General features: G+C 39.6%; 2 protein-coding genes across 2 annotated transcripts; both read left to right on the top strand.

Moving 5' to 3' along the window:
- The first annotated feature begins 8,160 nt into the window (after nucleotides 1-8,160).
- srsf6b (serine and arginine rich splicing factor 6b) lies at nucleotides 8,161-14,148 on the top strand. The gene is made up of 6 exons (XM_048255703.1): nucleotides 8,161-8,356; nucleotides 8,866-9,017; nucleotides 10,400-10,518; nucleotides 10,821-11,023; nucleotides 12,931-13,008; nucleotides 13,192-14,148. The coding sequence occupies exons 1-6, from the start codon at nucleotides 8,250-8,252 to the stop codon at nucleotides 13,598-13,600; spliced, it is 1,068 nt and encodes a 355-aa protein (XP_048111660.1). The 5' UTR covers nucleotides 8,161-8,249; the 3' UTR covers nucleotides 13,601-14,148.
- A 668-nt stretch (nucleotides 14,149-14,816) lies between these two features.
- Nucleotides 14,817-19,997, top strand: LOC125302055 (serine/threonine-protein kinase Sgk2-like). The gene is made up of 13 exons (XM_048255009.1): nucleotides 14,817-14,993; nucleotides 15,631-15,693; nucleotides 15,809-15,861; nucleotides 16,603-16,660; nucleotides 16,827-16,910; nucleotides 17,150-17,281; nucleotides 17,440-17,552; nucleotides 17,732-17,768; nucleotides 17,913-17,999; nucleotides 18,283-18,378; nucleotides 18,720-18,875; nucleotides 18,984-19,073; nucleotides 19,158-19,997. The coding sequence occupies exons 2-13, from the start codon at nucleotides 15,676-15,678 to the stop codon at nucleotides 19,314-19,316; spliced, it is 1,083 nt and encodes a 360-aa protein (XP_048110966.1). The 5' UTR covers nucleotides 14,817-14,993; nucleotides 15,631-15,675; the 3' UTR covers nucleotides 19,317-19,997.
- The last annotated feature ends 2,494 nt before the right edge of the window (nucleotides 19,998-22,491 follow it).

Genomic DNA, 22,491 nt, shown 5'->3' with positions numbered 1-22,491 from the left:
CAGCTGTATGAAACATAGGATACATGAATATTTGACACATTATGGATATTATTATTTGAATAGTATAAGAACATATTGTTATTATCATTACTACATACACAAGTACATATTACATATAAGTCATTTTGCCAGGACTGTATAAGTCAAAAGGGGAAGCAACAGCAAGCCTTTGGGCTGCTGATAGTGATGGGCAAATGAAGCTTTGGTGAACCACTGAACCACAGCAGTGTGAACCTAGCGACACTAGCTGAAAAGCAAAAAGATGGCCGCCACACATACATTTTTCAACATAAAAGTCCTTAGCAAACCAATATTTTTGGTTACATATACAGGTTTGGGTAAGGACTTTTATGTTGAAAAATCTACATGTGGCAACCATATTGGATTTTTTCATTAATGTTGCTAGCTTCACACTGCTGTGGTTTAGTGGTTCACCAAAGCTTCATTTGCCCATCACTAGCTGCTGACACTGGATGAGCAATATTGCCAGCCATGGTTCCAAGGTTCATAAAGGGGTGTGGGGGGTGGGATTGTTTTGTAGGGCTTTTGATGGTGGTTATTACACTCTTGTTAAGTACCTGTCACAAAAAAGAAACTGGGTAAAAATGTTAAATATAGCCGCAAGCGGCAATGGCGGGCCCAAACACCTGCGCGCCGCAACCTGTGACATTTCAGAATCTAACAAAGCACCAATGTGGTGCATTTGTAAAATGTACATATTTGATGTGGGTGCTATTTGTTTTTGCATGTTATTTTCTGGCACATTTATTTGCTTGGCCAGGTGGGGGCGCAATGCAAGGCAGGCCCATTGTGTGTCATCATAATCATAATATATATTAACCTGAGAAATTTCAGATTATTCATTTTAAGCAAAGAACATTTCTGATACACTTTTTGGCCAGATGGTGGCACTATATTAGGCATGTGAATTACACATGTGAATATCATCACAATAATGATATACAATATTTTGTAAAGTTTCAGATCAACCAATAAAAACATTACCAATTTCTGGCACATTTTCCTGCTTGGCCAGGTGGTGGCACTATGCCAGGCAGGCCCATTGGGTGTCTGCATATCATCATAATCATAATATCTAATAACCTGAGAAGTTTCAGACTATTTATTCAAAGCATAGAACATTTCTGGCTTGGCCAGATGGTGGCACTATGCTAGGCCTGTGAATTATGCATGTGAATATCATCACAATAATGATATCCAATATTTTATAAAGTTTCAGATCAATCACTTAAGGCATTGTCCATTTCTGGCACATTTCCTGCTTGGCCAGGTGGTGGCGCTATGCCAGGCAGGCCCATTTGGTGTCTGCATTTCATCATAATCATTATATCTATTAACCTGAGAAGTTTCAGACCATTCAAGTCAAGTCAAGTCATTTTTTATTTATATAGCACATTTAAAAACAACAGGAGTTGACCCAAAGTGCTTTACATGGCAATGAGAGGTTAGGCAACAGTTGTAACATAAAAAGGGGCCCAGGGAAACACAGGTCTGACTAAGAAAATATAAAAAGTAAAAGGAAAATAATATTACATGAGTAGAATTAAGAAGTAGTACATTAGGAAAAAAAATAAAAAATAAATAATAGTAGTAATAATAATAATAAGATCAGTAGAATAGATAAAGTTAAAAAATATAATATAAAAATAAGAACATAAAATAAATGGAGTAAAACAGGTAAAATACAGCAAGCAGGATATATATATAAGATAAATAAATAACTAAAAGTAAGTGGTAGATAAAAATAAAGTAAAAAGGTAGAGGGACACACATGCAAGACACAGGGGGCAGAATTAAAGGTTGTTAAAACCTTTTTTGAGAGAAAAGGTGCGTTTTTAAATTAGACTTAAAACTAGCAAGGGTAGTCGAGGACTTAATGTGGGGTGGGAGGGGATTCCATAAGTTTGGGCCAGCCACAGAGAAGGCCCGGTCACCTTTTGTTTTGAGATGTGTGCGGGGGACAGTTAAGAGTTGTCTTGAAGATGACCGGGAGTTAGAGTGTGGAGAAAGGATTTCAGCAATGTAGGGGGGTGCTAGGCCATTAAGAGCTTTAAAAACAAAAAGTAAAATCTTAAAATCAATTCTAAATTTAACAGGAAGCCAGTGCAGCTGAACCAGGACTGGTGTGATGATTCATTCAATGCATTGTGATTTATGACACATTTCCTCTTTATGTGGTGAGATATTAAAATCATATCAAATATATAACATATCAAAAATCCCTTAACAATTTAACATCAGCGACATCTTGGCATAATGTTCAAATTTCACATGAATCTGACAAACCGTCTAAGAGCAGTATGTTAAAATTGATCATGTGATATCAGTGTAATTGTCATTCTTTCTGTTGCCAGTTGGTGGTGCTATGCCAAACATGCATTATGGGCATGTGAATATTACCATTATTATGGTCTTCAATGACCTGTGAAATTTAAAACATTTTAAGCCATGCATGGTGAATTATGACACATTTATTGTTTATGTGGAAGGGTATTAAAATGAATAATTTCGCCATTTCGTCAAATTACAACATATCAAAAAAAAGCTTCACAATTTATAATCAGGAACATCTCGGCGTCATGTATACCAACTTTGACATGAATCGGATCAACCGTCTAGGAGGAGTACGTTAAAATTGATCATGTCCACAAATTCCTGTGGGCGTGGCTAATGGCATGTTAATGCAAAAGTTGATTGTTTTTGGGAGTTACATGCACCCATCAAATTTGGTGTGTGTATCTAAAACTATATGCCAACCACAAGTCACAGTGACATAAGGGGGCGCTATGGAGTTCCTGGGCCAAGCCCAGTGCCAAGGCTTTTCCCCTGTGTATTCACGGTACCTCTTGATGTGTGTGCCAAATTTCATGCGTTTTTACCAATGGGAAGCACCTCTTTTGGCATCATAATTCATCACATTTTAGTCCACACAAAATCCCAAATACCTCACTTCCTGTTGGGCGTGGCTAATGCATTGTACATACGAAAGTTGTTCATCTTGGAGAGATACACACACCTACCAAATTTGGTGTGTCTAGCTGAAAGTATGTGCCAACCACTGCATCAGTCACATAAGGGGGCGCTACTGAGTCCCTGGGCCAAGCCTTTATGCCTGTGTAGCCATTATGATACCAGATGTGTGTGCCAAATTCCAAGACTTTTCATCCATGTTAACCACCTCAAAAATAGCAAAAAGGTGAACTAAAAGGTAAACTAATAATAAAATAATAATAATAATAATAATAATAATAATCTTTCCAAAACAATAGGGTTTTCAGCACCTCTCAGTCTTGAGGCCAGGACCCCTTCAGACCTGAGCCCGCACCATCGGGTGCTCGGCCCTAATAATAGTGAAAAAATAATGAATACAAAACAAAATAATCGGGCCCCTAATAATAATAATAATAATAATAATAATAATCCTTTCAAAAACAATAGGGCCCCGTCGGTGCTCGGGCCCTAATAATAATCTTTTCCAAAAACAATAGGGCTTCGCACCTCGGTGCTTGGGCCCTAATTATAATCATTTTCTGAGGGTTTATTTAGCTGGGGTCAAATTGACCCCAAGGATAAAGAGTGTTGGTAAGATTTGAGGATAACACAAGGGTTAAGGAGTATTGCTGTATATCATTTAAATTTAAATCTCTCACCTTGGCCTATAGGACACTGGATCTGTTCCCTGCTATTTAAATTCTTTGATCCAGCTTTACATACCCAACCGTCCTATGCGGTCTTCTGAGGAGCGTCTGTTGTGTCAACCAGCCATAAACGCTATAGGTCAAATTCAAGACTCTTTTCTTCAGTGGTTCCTCGTTGGTGGAATGAGTTGCCCAGTGCTCTCCGTTCCTGCGATAGTTTTGGGTCTTTCAAGAGGGGTCTAAAGACATATCTGTTCAGCATAGACTTAATTAATTAAATGGTTTTAATGAGTTATTGTTTGTTTATTATAGTATTGTTTATTTTCATTAGGCTATTGATTATTGATATGGCATTGACATTATTGTTTATTATTGGTTTTCCTTTATGTAGTCTTACCAATATTTTAAAACTGTTCATTTTTAACTATTGTATTGTTTTATTTGTAAGTCACTTTGGACAAAAGCGTCTACCATAACCATAGCATATACATGAATCTTGATTCACATATATCTGTACATGAATTTCCAGAAGGAGTAATTTTTGTCAAATTCTCGTACTTTGTCAAAAGGAGTAGGTTCTGATCAGAAATTAATTAAAATGAATCTGATCCAAACATGTGACTAAAAAAATTCCAAATGTCAAAATTACATAAAATGGACATACTGTATGGATTTTTTGAAAGAAACGTCCAAACTACCAAATACAATGACTTCTCTCATTATTTCTTAATCTGCCTGAAATTGTTAATGGTCTCCCAGATTAGTGGAAGCCAATAATATAATTACAATCACAGTATAGTGCAGTGCCTGTACAACTAAGTTTATGCTACCCTTATGTCACTATTTGCACATTCTTTTCCAAGTCTAGGGCCTTGTAATAAATCAATGACCATGCCATACAAACTTGTCATACTGAGAACATGTTTGTCTTCCACCCTACAAAGTTTGGGCTGAATATGAATATTGTTTCAAGATATTAATGACAAAAAACATTGCTTCCCAGATAATGTGTTTTTTCAGGGTGCAAAACTAAAGTAATTTAAAGGGCTGATATACACAAACAATATGAAGACATGATTTGAACAGAAATATTTTACAGAGCTTGATGATAGAGATCACACAAGTGTGGCGCTGAAATCGTCATTAAATCCGGGAATTGATGCTTGTTTATTCAAAGTCTGGACAGTCCAAAGTAGGCTATTTAAAGTATCATCGAGTAGCTCGAGGTGGCAGTTTATGTTGTTTCAAACAGACACAGATTAAGACTAAAATATGATGTGCTTGTAATTACACTGACAGTTCATAGGAGTAAGTCAGAGGCTTGAGTGCTCTTGGAATTAATAACTGTACACAAACACACACATAGGTGGGAGGGGTGTGTGTGTCTTCATTTATCTTACTTTATCTCACTCTGTATAAAGGTGGGAGTATAGTGCACTGGGGCAATGGTTGTCATGTTGGCCATGCTTCAGTTGTTGACTTTGTTTAATTTACATTTAGTCTTGTTCTGCCAGACTTCGTTGCTTTGTGGAGATCGTTGCTTAGTGGTGCAAACTATACCACCTTCTTATATTGCTTCCATTATTCAACTGATTGTGCACTATACTATGTCATTTTAATTCATTATAGCCTATGCCATTTCTGACCTGCATGGCTCCCTTCTCAACAGGCAAGCTGATAACAGCTACAGTATATTATAAGATTATATAAAGAAATGCTTACAAGACTAAATTGAGATGATAAGTTACTGACTAAAGCAGTTCTACACACAGAAAAAAAAGGTTCTTATCTGGTTTGTTATGTGTCATGGTCCAGGCTGGACCAGGCTGTTTTTGGAGCCTGGGCTGTCCACAGAGACCGCCTTTTTTTACAGTGTACTCAGGGGACAGGCAGCTAGCGGATGGTCAGGTGATATTTGCTGTATGTGACAAAAAATGTTTTATCTTAGAAACCGCAACATCGCTTAGAGCACCTTATTATATTCATGGACAGGGTCAATTGTGAAATATATTCTTATATATGCTTTCTTTCTCTTTTACAGACACTTGACTTTTACTGCCGAAGGTACCATCAGAGCACCTCTCCCTACCCTGCAGGACATCTATACCAGAAGAGTACGGACAAGAGCCCAAACTATTTTAACAGACATTTCATTCTCTGGCCATGGACTGTTTTAACCACTGAGGTCAAGCAGACGTCTCTGTTCCCACATGGCTAAAACAGACTGAGAAGGAGTTTCTTTCCTCAAGCGGTTCCACAAATTTTAAATGAGTGATTTAAAATATATATTTATTTAGGTTCTTATATTTTTAATGCTTAATGATTTGAAAAATTTTATAGAATATAAGAGTACAAATATTATATGTTAATATTACTGTATTAGTATTGTAAAGTGGTAAATGGGACAGGGATGTAATTGCAAAATGTTTTGCACAGCTGATTTTGTTAATGTAAAAAACAAAACAGAAACAAAAGAAAGATGTTTGAATACAGTAAGTAATAAGTAATTTTGTTTGAATGTAAAAAAAAATGAAAAAGATGTTTGAATACATATAATTTGAAAAAATCTGTACACAACCCTGCAATAGTGAAGAACCATACACTGCATTTAAAGAACCATTTACATATAAGCAAGAACCATTCTTATCTGAAGAACCATTTTTTGATGGTTCTACAATGAACCATATGGGTTTCTAAAGAACCCTTTTAAAAGAGGTTCTCCAAAGAACCTTATTTTCTATAAGTTCTTTGAAGAACCAGAAATGGTGCCTTGAAGAACCCTTTCTTGGTGTTTCCAATACAGCATCGTTACGGGCGTAGTCTTTGAACTGAATTCGTTCATGATCTCCCAAAACAGTGGAAACCAATAATATTATTTGAATCGAATTAATGACACATTATTCTTCATATATTTGTGTTACAGAGGCTTATAAGAAATGAATTCTATATATATAAAAAACATCTCAAAAGATTAAGACTTGAAAATAAACAATGTTAAGAATGGGTAACTGTCAAACGGAGAGTTATAAATTACTGGCCTGTGGATGGGCCTTTAATATATCCACACCATCTATGCTTATCAGAGTCCATGGATTTGTCATGTTCATCTTGTTGACTTTGTCAGTGTGGACTATAGCCTGCTTTCATGGATGGGCCATGTTGGATGTCATGTTCACTTTTTTTCAGTGTTCTCTAGCTCCATCAGTGTCCAGTTCTAGGAGAGATGAATTACAGATTCAGTGAGCATAACTCAGTTGTCTAGTGTTGCACATACTGAATTCAGAAAGTGCTACATTTCTTAATTGTAAAGGCTATAAAGCATAGACTATTATGGGCCTAACTGAGGCAGAAATGGCTATCACTGAGGCAGAGAGGGCTATAACTGAGGCAGAAATGGCTATAACTGAGGCAGAGAGGGCTTATAAAGTTAACTTGTGCTGTTCCCCAGTGGTTGAACAAATGCATTCCCAGCAGACTTTTTCCGATGCTGACGCCGTTCTGGTTCTAGACTCTCTTGGATATGTCTATAGCCTTGTATAGACTGGTAGGCCCACAATATAGATCACTGAGCAATTATTGACAGCTCCCCTACTTGACCTATCAAGTGATGGCACATCTATCTGGTGATTGTTAAGCTGATGCGATTTGGCATTTTAATTACTGTGAAACTACGAACATCAATCATGTTACCATATTGTTATTTCATGTAGGATCATTGTACGTATGTATTTTAGTCTGTCTGTAGGATTTGCAGTCTGGTAGCTTTGTATTTAATACAGGTGCATGCAAATCTTATAGGAGAGATGCTAACGGTCTAATCTGAGTCAATGAGCTGGAGCTAAAAGTGCTACTGTCAGACTCAGAGAACGGCTGGATGAACTGGGGAAAGGTGAAACTCAATTGTTTAACTTAAGAGGAGGTGGAAAACAAGTGTATTTCCCCAAATGGTGGAATATCCCTTTAATAATTAATTCTGTTGCAGAGTTATGGTTTGTATGTTTATAGATTTTGCTCATTTTAATCCATGTTGAAATGTGATGTTAGTTGATATTGTTATTATTGTTATTAGGGCCTATTACTGTTATTATTAAGCTTAATGTAGGCTATTCAACTTTATTAGAAATTATTATCCTTAACTAATAATGTATGGTTTACTGTAAGTCGCTTTGGACAAAACCATAACAAATACCACAAACAAAAAGATCTCTGTTTTTGACAGCATTATTGCATGAAGGATTTCATCTCTGTCATTTCCTATTATATGGCGACAAATGTGCTTTTTCTTCAGGTTCACTATCACTATTATATATGTTCTTTGAACATAAAAAATATATTTCAATCTATTTTCCAGCATGGCTTTCATTTTCCAACTTCAACGTTGCACAAATTAGGCCTACTAAATATCTATGAACTTTGCAGGCCTAACGTTGTCCTTTCCCCTCAATTCTGACTTGAGGGGGGGAAAGGACATTCTGACTTTTATTTTGAAAACGTAGAATTTTGTTATGCTTGTTACGCAGCTGACGCTGAGACTCACTGTAGGTGTTGTGCCCCGAACGACTACCTAGTAGAGAAGTTAAACTTCAGAATATGCCACGAGTCTATGTCGGAAGGTTAAGTTATCATGTCCGGGAGAAAGATATTCAAAAGTTTTTCAGCGGCTATGGAAAGCTTTTGGAAATCGACCTGAAAAATGGGTACGTTTGGAAAGTTATAGCTAACCAGGAGCGAACTAGCTAGACATCGTTAGCTAGATAGTTTGCTTGGACAAGTGACATTTGGTTATGGTTTATGACATTTGAGGTGGAGAGCTTTTGAAATTCCTCGGCGTTTTGTTAATCAATGTTTCGCATAGTCTTAGACAAATGCGGATTTGAAATAAGACAAGTGCCTACTCCTGAACTGTGAACGTGGCCTAAACAAAATGGCGTTAAGAGCTTGCACACTGCAAGTGACGTTGGCTAGCCAGAATAGTGGATTCTCCCCATATACTACTACTAATTGTTTTTTTTTATTATTATTTGTGTATGTGCATGCTTACACGTCAATGCATGAGAAAAGAATGTTCATCAACTCAAATTCTAAGGGGTCCTTAGCCTATGGCTATTCTTGTGACATTTTACTCCCCTCATCATTTATCATCTCATAATGATGAGTTGAGATGTTCATTTTGTGATATTAAACGTCTTAATACGTATCTTTCCAGGTATGGGTTTGTTGAGTTTGAGGACACCCGTGACGCCGACGACGCCGTGTACGAGCTGAATGGGAAGGATCTGTGTGGAGAGCGTGTCATCGTCGAGCACGCCCGTGGTCCACGGCGGGACAGGGATGGATATGGTGGGGGTGGTGGGCGCAGTGAGTACTCTAATACAGCTTTCAGACACACTTAATTTATTTTCCAATGACAGGTGGTGCAGCTATTTCAGCAGAACTGATTATTTACTTTTTACAGGCTGGCTGTCAGTTTTAGGAGAGTGAAGTGATTATGCTGTCCTGTTTATACATGTTTTCACATTGTAGATGCCGACATCCTGCTTTCTAAATATAGACCTAGTTGGAATCCCTTAAACCATTATTTGCCTCATATAAAATGGCTTATAATGTTATGTGCCACTCTTTTGAGTGTACAGAATGGGGATAATGAAGCAGATTGGGGGCTTTTTATTTCACTGATTGTTTACACTGCAGCTGTGTAACTTCTCCGCTGAATCACATTGCTTTAGCACAGAACATTTTATGTTCTGGTTACAGAAATAGGATTCAGTGGCACAACTGAGGAGGCCCTCATTATTCACAGTCCGGCTGCAGGGCAAACAAAGGGAATGTTGTCCTTTAATGAACTATGTGTATAACACCATTTGAATTCAACATTAACAGAGTCCTTGATGTTTCAATTTGAAAGAGTCCTCTGCGGGCTGAGTCCGAGTCCATTGAGGCTAAGATGACTGCCTTTCCTGTTTGGCCTTGGCTTTCACCTTACAATGTGTGTGTGACCTTTGACCCTATGACCCTTGGCTGACCTAACCGCAAGCCATGATGACAGCAGCCTTTTGCCAATAGTCCAGGGTGATGGTGAGGAAACCTATTGGTTTTTATGTTGAAAGAAATATTGGACGGGTTAAAGCCAAAAGAAAAAAATGTCTTCCATGTAGCTTGCTTTATTTTAAAAAGCAATGGTCAATGGTAGAAATCTTTTCTGCTTTTCTGCATTGCCCTTTTTTCTTATAACTAGTCTTGATTTCCTTTTCCCCCATCTTTTCTTTGGAGTGTGAGTGTGTGTTGGCAGTATCTTTTTGAATCTCAAATGATGGGGGGGGGCACACCAAACCTCCCTCCTGAGCTCCCCCCTGGTCTTCCCTCTATAGGGGATGAATCATATGACCCATGTGGTATCAATGGCATGTAAGCAAAACTCAGGAATGCAAACAGTTTCTTAAAGTGAGTACATTGTTTCATAATGGCTGTATATGGTAAACAACTTCTGCCAATGCACTTGAAGCCACATTAAATAGTCAAGGAAGCCAGGCATGTTGGGAGAACCTTGCTCTCAGTCTTTTCAAAGAGTATTCTGCCAAGTTGGATATGGTGAGATAGACATGTAAAATAGAGATCATCCTACACTTAATCATACTTCATGCTCCTTGCTGATTTCATCAGTGGTCACCCAAAATGAGCCTGCCAGCGAGCTCCTCTCCTTCCAGTCCTCTCACTGCGCCCCCTTCCATTGTTGTTTAAAGGTAGTGGTTACAGCAGCAGGAGCCGCAGTGGCAGGGACAAGTATGGGCCCCCCGTCCGCACTGAGTACCGCCTCATCGTGGAGAATCTGTCCAGTCGCTGCAGCTGGCAAGACCTGAAGGTGAGTGTTTACTGCTCAAAACGCAACTGGTTGGTCAAGCTTGTGGTATCATTTTTTTTATTTTTTTAAAGTTTCTCATTTAATGAAATGTTTAGTTTAACCCTCCATATGTGCTATGAAAATATGGTTCCCTTTTTTCTTCTTTGTCCCTGAAGCCTCCCTCTGTGGAAATTTCTGCCCTTTAAAAAAGTAAAGACTGATATACTGAGGGAAAATAAATGCTTTGCTGTCAAATCCAATTCATTGGTTACTAATAGAACACAAAAAAATATTCATGATATGCACGTACCTCCTTATTGCAGGACTTCATGCGGCAGGCTGGAGAGGTGACTTATGCCGATGCCCATAAGGAGCGGACTAATGAGGGAGTGATAGAGTTCCGCTCCCACTCGGACATGAAGCGAGCCATAGACAAGCTGGACGGCACCGACATCAATGGCAGGAAGATCCGACTAGTTGAGGACCGTCCGCATCGGCAGCGCTCGTACTCCGGAAGCAGGTCCAGGTAAGGCACAAGACCCTGTTGCTGAAGTTTACTGTAAATCAATTAGTTTGTACTAATAGGAGCATGATGGGGCTTAGGCTAATATTATAAGGTTAGGTTAAGGTTAGATTCTTAGGGGTCGGCAAAAATTTTGGAGGGGTCACAAAATGATTTGCAATCTGGATTAAAGACATTTTTCTAAAGGTTTTTAGTAAAAGGCTGCCATTGATATAATGTCTTTGGTGTAGACATAGCCATTTTCTGCCTCTGCTTCCATCTCGCAACATTTCAAAACCAAATTCCGCCGGTTAGAGAGAAGGGGGATTGCGAGACTTGGCTCATTTTATTTGGGGGGTTGCCAGACAAAAGGTTTAAGAACCACTGGGTTAACCCAATAAGGCTTAGGTTATCCTTAATCTTAACCCTAAATGTACAAGTGCATTATAAGATGAAATAAGTTTCAAGGTCACAGCACTAGTTACCTGCGTTGTGTGGAACCTGCGCGGTTCAGCCCTGCACACGTAAAAGTGAGCAATACACCAAAAACTCATCTCACACACACACACACACTCATTTCGTCTCTCTCCCGCCCGTGCGCACACAAACACACACACACACACTCCCGGTGTTAGGTTAGGCTACCTCACCAAACAGAACTACCCCATTATAGCCCTTACAAAAAAAATTTTTTTGGGTATCTAAACTGCAGTTTTGGAGGAAATATTGTCAGTTCTTATGCAGGAAATGCAGTATTTTGGACGAAAAAACTGCATTGTACTACAGTATAACTGCAGTTATTTATTGTAAGGGGGGTTATTTGGTAGTAAATGCTGCAGTTGCACAAATCTACATAAAACAGATATATTAATTTACTTTTAAGTGACTAGGGCTAGTTTACAGCATGACATTTGTTGTACATATGAATAAATTTAAACTTAATAACGCAAAATTACTTTAATAGTAATGCTGCTTTCGAGATGTCTCGTAAATCATCGTACACTCACCCGTACAACATGTGCCAATGAGTGGCTTTAGGAACGCCTTTCTCTTGAGCCACGAGGGGCATTAGCAGGAGGCTAGTCATTGTTATTGTTTTGTGCTACATGTAGCCTCTAGCTAAACGGCTGGAAAACAAATTGTTACATTGTATTGCAGGCACAGCAAGACCGTGCAATGCATGAATTGGTGACCGGATTGAAGCAGCAATGTAATCTAGTGTGTAAGAGCATTACATCAACTTTAACATGACCAACACAGTACATATGCAAAAAAATACATGTCATGTCATCTCATCATCAACTATGGGCAGCCATGTTTGTTGTAAGGTCAGACATCCACCTCGGGGTACCCTCAAGTACTCCGAGGTAAAGTGGGCGTGCCTGCCCAAAATGCCGCAAGAAAGCTGGGTAATTTACACTTTCCAACTCGGGCGGCGGATTTATGAGACATTTACGAGATATCTCGAAAGCAGCATAATAATACTATGATTGTTATTTACAACATTATTTACTCTATTTTTTTTTTTTAAGTATATTTGTTTGGGCTTTTATGCCTTTAATGTGACTGGACAGCGGAGAGTGACAGGAAGTAAGTGGGAGAGAGAGTCGGGGTGGGATCCGGAAAGGACCACAGGGCGGGAATCGAACCCGGGTTGCCGGCGTACGGTGCAGGTGCCCCAGCCAGTTGCGCCACGGCTGGGGCCATTTACTCTGTACTTTTGCATGTGTGAGAAACCTTTACTTTTCACATTATCCCTTTAGTAGAGAGGTGCATGCATTATGATCTGTTGGACCCATTGGGTCTATAGAGAGGCATTCCTAATGGCTACAAGGATTAAATGTAAGACTTTATTATGGCACTAAAATCACTCTGACTCCCTATCAGCTGATGTTTACAGTTGACCTTTGCAAGACTCTCTTCTCTATCAGGTCTCGTAGCCGTAGACGCTCTCGCAGCAGGAGCCGCAGGAGCAAGAGTTCCCGTAGCAACTCCAGATCGCGCTCCCGGTAAGTTGACTGAAAATAAACATGTATACATCCACCTGTAGTCTTTTTAAATCAGATCTGATCTATGGCTTTAGAGATGCAATCAACATCTCTGTATTCAATTCTGTCCGAGCTCAGCCCAAGTGATCATAATTATAGTTAATTATAGTTAACTCATAATTATAGTTAATTTGTTTCCCACAGGTCCAGATCCCGGAGCAAGAGGAGATCTAGTTCTAGGAGGAAGTCCCGATCCAAGTCTCCTGCCCGCAAGTCCCGATCCCACACCGGGAAGTCTCGTTCTCACTCCCGCAGGTCACGCAGCCACTCGGCGAGCCACAAGTCTCGCTCACGCTCGGATGCCCGAAAGTCTCGCTCCAAGTCCCGCTCCAAGTCCGAGCAGGTGTCTCCGAGTCGCCCCAAGGAGAAGTCGGTCAGCAAAAAGTCCCGCAGCCGCTCGGCGTCGCCCGTGGAGAACGGGGAAGAGGAGTGTGCCAAGTCCACCTCCCGCTCCCCCTCTTCACGAGACGATCAGCACGACTCGCCAGCTGAACACTCAGCCTCCCCATCGCCGCCACGTTCAAAGTCTCTTTCTCGCTCCAGGTCTGATTAAACCCATCCCCTTGCTCACTCTGACACAGACAGGAGGAGGAAGCCACAAAAGCATTTGGTTACCTGTTTCAGCCACTGATGTCCAAAATATACCCGGGTATGTTCGGTACGCTGGCTGTTAAAACTTCGGCATATGTACATAATTGTAATGTTTGAATAAGAACCGGGCAAAACATAGGTTTGTTTGACATTGATATGTTTTGAGGTGGATGTTTGTTCAGTTTAATTTTCAAAGAAATTGGAGCTGCATAGGTTGCTTCAATACCCCTTTGCACTTTCCTTCATTTGATTTGTTTATTTGTTTTATTTTTGGGGTGCACTTTTGGTAGGTGTTTTCTGTGAATGCTGCACATTTGATTTACATTTATTTCTCTAAATAGTTTTAATTATCTAAAACATTTAGTTGTAGGCCTAGTGTAGTTGCAGCTTTGCAAAGTTTTAGGATTCTTGCAATATTTTTGTCCATTTTCAGGACTATTGTCAATCATGTCTTCTGTTGAATAATTTAATTTCAATTTAAGCTGAAATAAAAAAAGTTTTATTGACTTCCATGTTGCATGTGCCAGTTTTATGGGATGATCATGTTGTGGGTCAATATCTCGGTAGAGGGCGCTGTGGTCCAGCAATGTTATTGACAAATGCCCTAGCATCCAAAAACGTGGTAGCGGTGAGGTGGGTAAACTATGAATTCTGTGAGGTGGACTGTCCATTAGGTATGCATTTAAAAAAAAAAAGCATTCAGAAAAAAGTCATTCAGAACATGTTTGATGATTGTGTAGGCTATTGTCCAAGGTTTATAACGATATCAGTGGTATTAAATCGAGTGAACATATTGTGAATGTGGATAATACAACGTGAAAGTTGCAATTGGTGAATAAACTCTTGAGAGGTGGGTAAACTATTTCTGAAATTTCAGAGGTGGATAACTGCGTTTAGGCTACTTGCGTTTAGCCTCCACTACATTCCCGGAATGCCCCCCGAACGTGTGCTATTTCATACATTCATATTTATAAATAGTAATGCTGGAATAAATAAAATATTTTCTCTGTCACGAGTATGACATATGAGTTTCTTAAGGCAATATAATAGCATGCAATAAATGCAACTTTATTCTTCATTAACATCTCGATGGAGGCGGAGCCTCAGCTCTCTTGGCAGTAAAAGTGGGCCATTTCACGTCCAAGTCATTTCATTAGGTCCAACAAGTGTGTGATGACACGGACAGCCTTGTCTGCTGTCGTTGCCAAGCAGCCAATTGCAAAATCAAGATTATTTCTCCATGACCTACATAGGCTACTCGAACCAAGCCAGGGCTGAGATACAAATTTGGATGAAACAGTGACAGCGGTGAAGTGGCCCATTTGAAAACTTTTCAAGCTCCACCTGTCAGAAAGGTGAGGTGAAAAACATCTATTATATTGTTGCAATGTCATCAGCTATTTTTAGTGGACCTCACTGTTTTGTTTTCAGCAGACTTTCTTTGGTTTAGATGGCGGTGCTTTTGAGACGTTGGTTATGATTATGGTTATAATGGCTATTTTTTGGAACGTTCTTTCATTGCTTAAGAAATGTATTGGAAACCAAGTGGAATAGACTTGCCTTTATCCTTACGAAGTTGACTCTCCGTGTCCTGTTATGTGTCCTGTCCTGTCTTGTCTTTTGTTGACCCGAACACACTGCTCACCTGGGTGTCAACAAGGCTTCGTCTTGTCTGTGACTGACGCGTTTCCCCTGACCCTTAATTAATCTGTTAGCCGTTATGTTTTGGCATTCTTTTAGCCAAATATGGCAGGTTTTATTAATTTTAAAATGGTCACCCATCACATTATTTAAATAAGGTGTCAATAATGTGCTGAGCATTTTGTAGGCTAAAAGACGTGAATTTTGATGCACCTGCCTTGACATTTTGCTGTCACTTCATTAATCGCCTGCATGTCCTAAGTGCATGTAACCTCATCAAGAGGACGTACATGCTGGTGTAGTGTTTGGATGTGTAATTTTATATATAGCCTACTTTCTTTTTCAATCTAGCTGAAAAGCTATAAGTTGCACAAGACAAAAAGAATACCACATACAATGGCACACTGTAATCTGGTAAGTGCTTTTTGGTCATTTCAATCATATTTGCTGCATAAGCACTTTTTTGAGAATGACCAGGAGAATTTTTTTATTTGGTCTCTCTCTCTCTTTCTTTCTCTCTGCTTAACAGCTGCATCCATCTTCATCTAATGAAGTCAACCTAGGCCCCACTCACAATCCCCAGTGAGTGCACATTTTACCATATTTTCATTTTCATCATGCCTCATGGTGGAATATGCTCAAAATCATGTATCGCACAAATGGATTTGCTTGAGCATTCGTTCATCAACATTCAAACCTGATTGTCGGGTTGTTGGAGGTGTCCTCCAGTTGCTCAGAAACAGAGGGTATTGGTAAATGATAAACATATGTCTCTATTTTGGTATTTTCTGCAACACACCCATCATAGGAGACTGCGAGAACATCACAACAAGTTCTGTTTCTGTTGTCAACATCAGTCTTGACATTGTTCAATCGCCACAAGACAGAAGAAATAGCACTTTCTTGTTGTGACTTACAATGCTTGAAACACTGTAGCCCTACTGGTAGGCCTATTACTTCTGCAAATGTGCACAGAAATTGTACATTTTTGCTTTTATTTAGGTTATAAATGATGATTGAAATATGGAAAGACATGTTTTCAGAACTCCAGAAGTGACTGAGTTGCATAAAACATTTAATTATACATCTCTTCAGGAATATTCAGAGAAGAATTATTTTAAGTGTAATTTGTCATTGCAAAAGCAATTCTTCTCCGTTTGCAATTCAGTGAGACAGTTAGAATCATATATGCCTTTTAGCGTGACTTATTTTTGTGGAAAACATGTGCTGGACTGGGCGGCAGTCATATTTTGTACCGCTCTGTGGTACATCTAGTTTTAAGTGTAATTTGTCATTGCAAAAGCAATTCTTCTCCGTTTGCAGTGCCAAACCCACAGACTTTGATTTTTTGGCTGTGATTGGCAAGGGCACATTTGGGAAGGTAAGGTTGCACAGTAAGATATTTTGTTTGACATTTAATACATTATTACTATAATATACTTTGACATCTGATAGAGGCATAATAAAAATGTGTAGTGACTAGCAACATGGTCTGTAGTTTGTACCCTGTACCCCATCATCATATATTTCTGGATTTTCTGTCAAAGGTGCTGCTTGCCAAAGCAAAGGCTGATAACAAGTTCTATGCAGTAAAAGTCCTGCAGAAGAAAGTTATACTCAAGAAAAAAGAGGTTGGTGAATCACTAATGGTAACAGCTTACAGTAAACTCTGCACAGGAAGCACATCCGTCATTATGTCTATTATAAATTCCTTCGTACAAACCTTGATACCAAATGGATATTGTTTTTAATAACTTCTACCCTAGAATTATACTTTTTAGTATACAATACTAAAAATATACCTACTTTGATATATATCTTACTTTTGTGAATAGCTTTTTGATTTAGTGATCAATTTGTATTCTCATAGCAAAATAATATCATGGCTGAGAGGAATGTCCTAATGAAAAGTCTGAAACATCCATTCCTGGTCGGGCTCCATTACTCCTTCCAGACGTCAGAAAAACTGTACTTTGTCTTGGACTATGTCAATGGAGGAGAGGTAAGGAGTGATATTGCTGAAATCAGCCACTGATGTCCTCATAATGCTACAGTTGGATTGCTGCTTTTTGGACCTTTGTAACAATTTCAATAATACACATGGCGGTTAAAGTTAATGTAATCAGGGTGTTTTGCCCTTCTGTTCTTCTGGTTTGGCAGCTTTTTTATCACCTTCAGAGGGAGCAGAGTTTTGGAGAGCCACGAGCACGCTTTTATACAGCTGAGGTGGCCAGTGCCATTGGCTATTTACATTCCCTCAACATTGTTTACAGGTCAGTCCTGTTGTTGATGGGTCACTCACACCAGTCCAGCAATGTTAACAAGTCACTTATAGTAAACACAGATCCTTTTCTGCTATGGATTCCCAAGCTTGCCTTAGAGGCTGTTCTGCGTCTCAACAGCAAGTGACCTCTCTGACATGCCTACTCTTCCTTCTCTTTGTTTTTTCCAGAGACCTCAAGCCAGAAAACATCTTATTGGACTGGGAGGTAGTTGTTCATAGATCACCTGCATGCAAAATGAGCATCATGTTGATACTAAATTATAATTACAGTATGCTCTGTGCTGTTAATAGATTGGCATTAGTGAATTCTGTGACTTTTCGCCATTTTGACCATCTTGTACTATAACAGGGCCATGTGGTGCTGACAGATTTTGGGTTGTGCAAAGAAGGAATAAACCCAGACTCCACTACATCCACTTTCTGTGGAACCCCAGAGGTCAGTGGTGATCACTTAAATTGTGAACAACTTACCGCTACATGAGATGTAGGTGTCAGGTGTAACTTTTCCCCTGGAACTTTTCCTGACTGGGAAATAAGTTATTATCCACACTCTAGTTATTATCCACAATAAATTCTCCTCAATAGTATTTCACTCACATCATAATGTTCAAAACCTGTAGGGTTGATGGAATTTTGTTCTGTGGCTTTTCTGTCAGAAATGTATGCTTCTCTAAGAATGTATGCTTTTCCCATTTTCCACCTTTCCATCTTTCCAACAGTACTTGGCACCAGAAGTACTAAAGAAGCATCCTTACGACAGAACGGTAGATTGGTGGGGTCTGGGATCTGTCCTGTATGAAATGATTTATGGACTGGTATGCCACTCTATTACTGTTAATACGCTATATTCATTCACATTTTCCTAGTTGAAAATAGAATTGCTTTTTAATTGCTCAGTTAATTTATTGTTGCCAATTTATCAACTCACTGCCATGCTAAATGAAACACAATGCTGAACACCATATAGTGTATATATTCCCTGTTATGTATTTATGCATTTATTTTACTGCATTTCACATGCAGACAGATAGTTTTTCATAAGCTTGAACAGATGATAGTTGATTAAGTCAAATTTGAACTTTGTGCTTACCGTGCCTCTGAATGTACTGCATGTTTCGTCATACTCTGTGGTGCTGCCCCTCTGTTGCTGCTGCAGCCCCCATTCTACAGCAGTGACATGACAGAGATGTACAACTCCATCCTCCACCATCCCCTGAGCCTACCGGGGGGGAAGAGCCCAGTGGTGTGTAACCTGCTCCAGGGGCTGCTGCAGAAAGAACCTCACCGTCGCATGGGAGCCATTGCTGATTTTGTAAGTTAACCTGATCTAAGTAAAAGCGGAATGCAATAGAAACACTAGAAACATCAGTATGGGTTTACTGGATGTGATTTGAATTTTGTTGTTGGGGTTTTTTTACAGCTGGAGGTGAAGAATCATGCATTTTTCTCTTGCATAAACTGGGATGACCTCTACCACAGAAAAATTAAGCCTCCATACAACCCTAATGTGGTGAGTATAAGTGAAATAGGGTGATTATGACTAAATGACTGAATTTTGCTGAACACTTTTCAAGTTTCTAATTCTGTTCCACAGAGAGGTCCTGCAGATATGCAGCACATTGATCCTGAATTTACCAAGGAGATGGTACCAGGGTCTGTAGGTTGTGCAGCGGATTTTCCTTCCAGCCTGGCTGCAAGTTGCTCAAATGCTTTCAAAGGATTTTCTTATGTTTCCACAGAGGACTATCTCTAAGGCCAAATCATTCATTCATTCAGAAAAAAAAAACTAAAAGAAAAAAGTATAATATATATCATGGTAATTTGTCTATTGCTGATTAAAGTAGGCTACTCCAGAAATAATGATGCCCAACAATATCCATAGGAATGTATCCACACAGTTGGCCTACTCAGGAGCATTGTGTATAATCTTATTTCTCTGTACTCTCTTATAGTGTATTGGCCTTTTATCATCAGCTAGGCTACCATACAGCCTCTTTCTTGTATTTAAAATAGGCCTATGTTGGATATAGTCTACAGCTACACCACATTAAATAAATGAAATAAGGGGTGCTATTATGCCTAGGTCTACATCTTGTGAAATATCTATTTACCTTGAATGAAGACTTTTAGATTTCTTAAGAATACCTCACTCATGCATACATTTACCATTTATGGATTTTTATAGGCCTAAACATCAGTTTGTTCATTGTCACACCTGCAGTAGGCCTAGGCTAGCCTAACTTATGAAATCATTATTAGGCTAGGCCTACTGTGTAAAGAATGGATTCCCATTGTTTATAAGCACATTTCCATGTAGCCTACTTCATCGTGGTGAAGGTTAAATGTAGGCTTGATTGTGTCTGTCCTAACCTGTAAATATAATATTAAGAATATTTGAAAGATCATATGTGAAATAAAATGCTGTATGACTATATGACTTGTCACAAAATATATGCCTATGCTATACATATAGGCCACGATAACATAGGCTGATACATACATACATACATACATACACACATACATAGGCCTACATATACAAGGATACAAGGATACAGTTTTTGTCACATGCATTTGGAAGCAAGAAATGGCGAGTCCCAGATCAGGAAAATGTTTGAGAGTGCTGAGGAGTGAATTTGTTTTTATAGGCCTAAACATCAGTTTGTTTCAGTTCATTAGGTAGGACATTCCCATTAAGGGTAGCCCTGATAAATGTCTTGATTTGTCTGTCTAACCTGGATATTTAATCCATAACTTATGGATGAAGAGTCCTACATCAACATACACATTAGGCATATACTTAGGCTGGAATAGATATCTGTGTAAGGAGTTGAGTAAGTGGCAAGGGCTTACATTCCTACCATGGGCAGATCCACGGCTTTACTGCCAGGGGTCTTGGTGTGTGTGTTGGGGGATGACAGGGGAGATGGGATAGTGTGCTGTGTATGTAACAATATGTGTGTTGGGAGTTCCCTCATGAGACAATGTGCCAGTGTGCTGTGTATGTTGGGGAGCCAGTTATGTAACTTCAACCGACAGTGAAAGATGTGTGGTGTGTGGGGAGGAAGTGGGCAGTGACTGTGTGTGTGTGTAAATGTAGGGCAGTGTGCTTGAGGATGTGTGTTGGAGAAGATCCACAAGAAAGACAATGACTGTGTAAGGAAGCAGAGTCGCTACTGTAGCAAGCAGTGTCCTGTATGTATGTGAAGAACAGTGATGATGAGTGTGTGTGTTTAAATATCCATGTGTAAGATGACAGTGAAGATGTGTGTGTGGGGAGAGTGGAGCAGTGACAGTAGTGTGTGTGTGTGTGGGTGTGGGGGCAGTGTGCTGTAAGGTATTTGGAAGAAAACAATGTGCTGTGTAGATCTACAGTGCTGTATGTATGTGTGAAAGTGTGTGTGTTGGGGATGGGGGTAAAAATCAAGGACATGGGTAGATGGAGGAGAAATCAAAAATAATAAATAAAAAGTGTGCAAAAAGTTGTCTGTCTGTAGCATAGGGAGAGGGATGTAAAATGACTGCTGAGAGTGAATGACAAAAGTCAAGTATAGTGTGAGTTCCAGAGTTGGTTTTGCTTATGAGTGTGAGTTCAGAGTTGTCTAGGGGATAAAAACTTCTCCTGAGTCTCTCAGATGTGACTACATGGCGTCTTCTTGATTTCCGGTAGGAATAATCCATTGTTAGGATGAAGAGTCCTTCAAGAATCTTTTTTGGGCTCTTAGGAGTACTCTTCTGGAAAGATATCTTGAAGCAGGGGAGTTGAGTTCTTACACGTTCCAGCTGGCTACTACTCTCTGCAGTTACTACAAACTGTGGAGTTCCCATACCAGGTGATATCATCTGCTGAAGTGTAAAGGCCTATGATTGTCTGGACTTCTTCAGAACATATTAGTGTTAACAGTCCATGTTAAGTCTTCAGTAATGTGGACACCAAGGTATTTAAAACTTGTGACTCTCTCTACAGGTTGTGAGATGGGGTTGTAACAGTTCTGCTGGCCTTCTGTAATCCACTACCATTTCCTTGGTTTTATTGATATTCAGTGTCAAACTGTTAGATTGACACCAGCCACCTCATCAACCTGGGGTTCATTGTTGCTAATCAGGCCCATCTGTGTCATCTGCAAATGGATTATGACTACTGTTGGCTTTGCAGTCATGTGTGTAGATGTTGTACAGCAGTGGACTCAAAAACACAGCCTTAGGGAGCACCAGTGCTGATGGTTAATGAGTCAGATGTCAGACCCCCACTCTAACCACTTGTGAGCGGTTGGTGAGGAAGTCAAATATCCAGTGACACAGGGTGGTGTTCAGTCCTAAGGCCTTCATCTTTGTGACCAAGGTGAGGAGGTACTATCGTGTTGAATGCTGAACTAAAAGTCAATGAACAGCATCCTCACATATTCCCATTCCCTCCTCCAGAGTTAAGGTGGTGTGCATGAGGTTTGAGATGGCATCCTCTGTAGACCTGTTGGCTCTGTAAGCAAGTGGATTGGGGGGTCGGGAGGCAGGGAGGGATGAGCAGATAATGTTTTTCACAAGCTTCTCAAAACACTTCATCACTGCTTAGACGTCAGGGCTACTGGGCGGTAGTCATTCAGACATGATGGACTTTTGTTTTTTCGGTACTGGAACAATAACAGACTGCTTGAAGCAAGTAGGAACTGTCTCTTGAGCCAATGATGTGTTAAAGATATAAGTGAACACAGGAGCTAACTGAGCAGCGCAGGATTTCAAAACCCTGTTAGAAATTCCATCCGGTCCAGTAGCTTTCTACAATTTACCCTCCCTAAAGGCATTGCTCACATCGACCTCAGAGACACAGAAAGGTGCATCCTCATTTGCTTCACATGCTGCAGCTAGTCCAATATAGTCTGTGTTTTTCATGTCAAAGCGAGGCATAAAAAGCATTAAGTTCATCAGGGAGG

Source organism: Alosa alosa, chromosome 10 (assembly GCF_017589495.1).
Source record: "Alosa alosa isolate M-15738 ecotype Scorff River chromosome 10, AALO_Geno_1.1, whole genome shotgun sequence".
NCBI classification, from domain to species: Eukaryota; Metazoa; Chordata; class Actinopteri; order Clupeiformes; family Clupeidae; genus Alosa; species Alosa alosa.
This window is presented reverse-complemented; position numbering and strand designations above follow the sequence as displayed.

Coding starts and splice junctions, on each gene's coding strand:
- srsf6b (XM_048255703.1), top strand. CDS start 8,250: ATGCCACGAGTCTATGTCGGAAGGTTAAGTTATCATGTCCGGGAGAAA. Junction 8,357..8,865: donor GAAATCGACCTGAAAAATGG/GTACGTTTGGAA, acceptor GTATCTTTCCAG/GTATGGGTTTGTTGAGTTTG. Junction 10,519..10,820: donor GCAGCTGGCAAGACCTGAAG/GTGAGTGTTTAC, acceptor TCCTTATTGCAG/GACTTCATGCGGCAGGCTGG.
- LOC125302055 (XM_048255009.1), top strand. Junction 17,282..17,439: donor ACTATGTCAATGGAGGAGAG/GTAAGGAGTGAT, acceptor CTGGTTTGGCAG/CTTTTTTATCACCTTCAGAG. Junction 17,553..17,731: donor TCCCTCAACATTGTTTACAG/GTCAGTCCTGTT, acceptor TGTTTTTTCCAG/AGACCTCAAGCCAGAAAACA.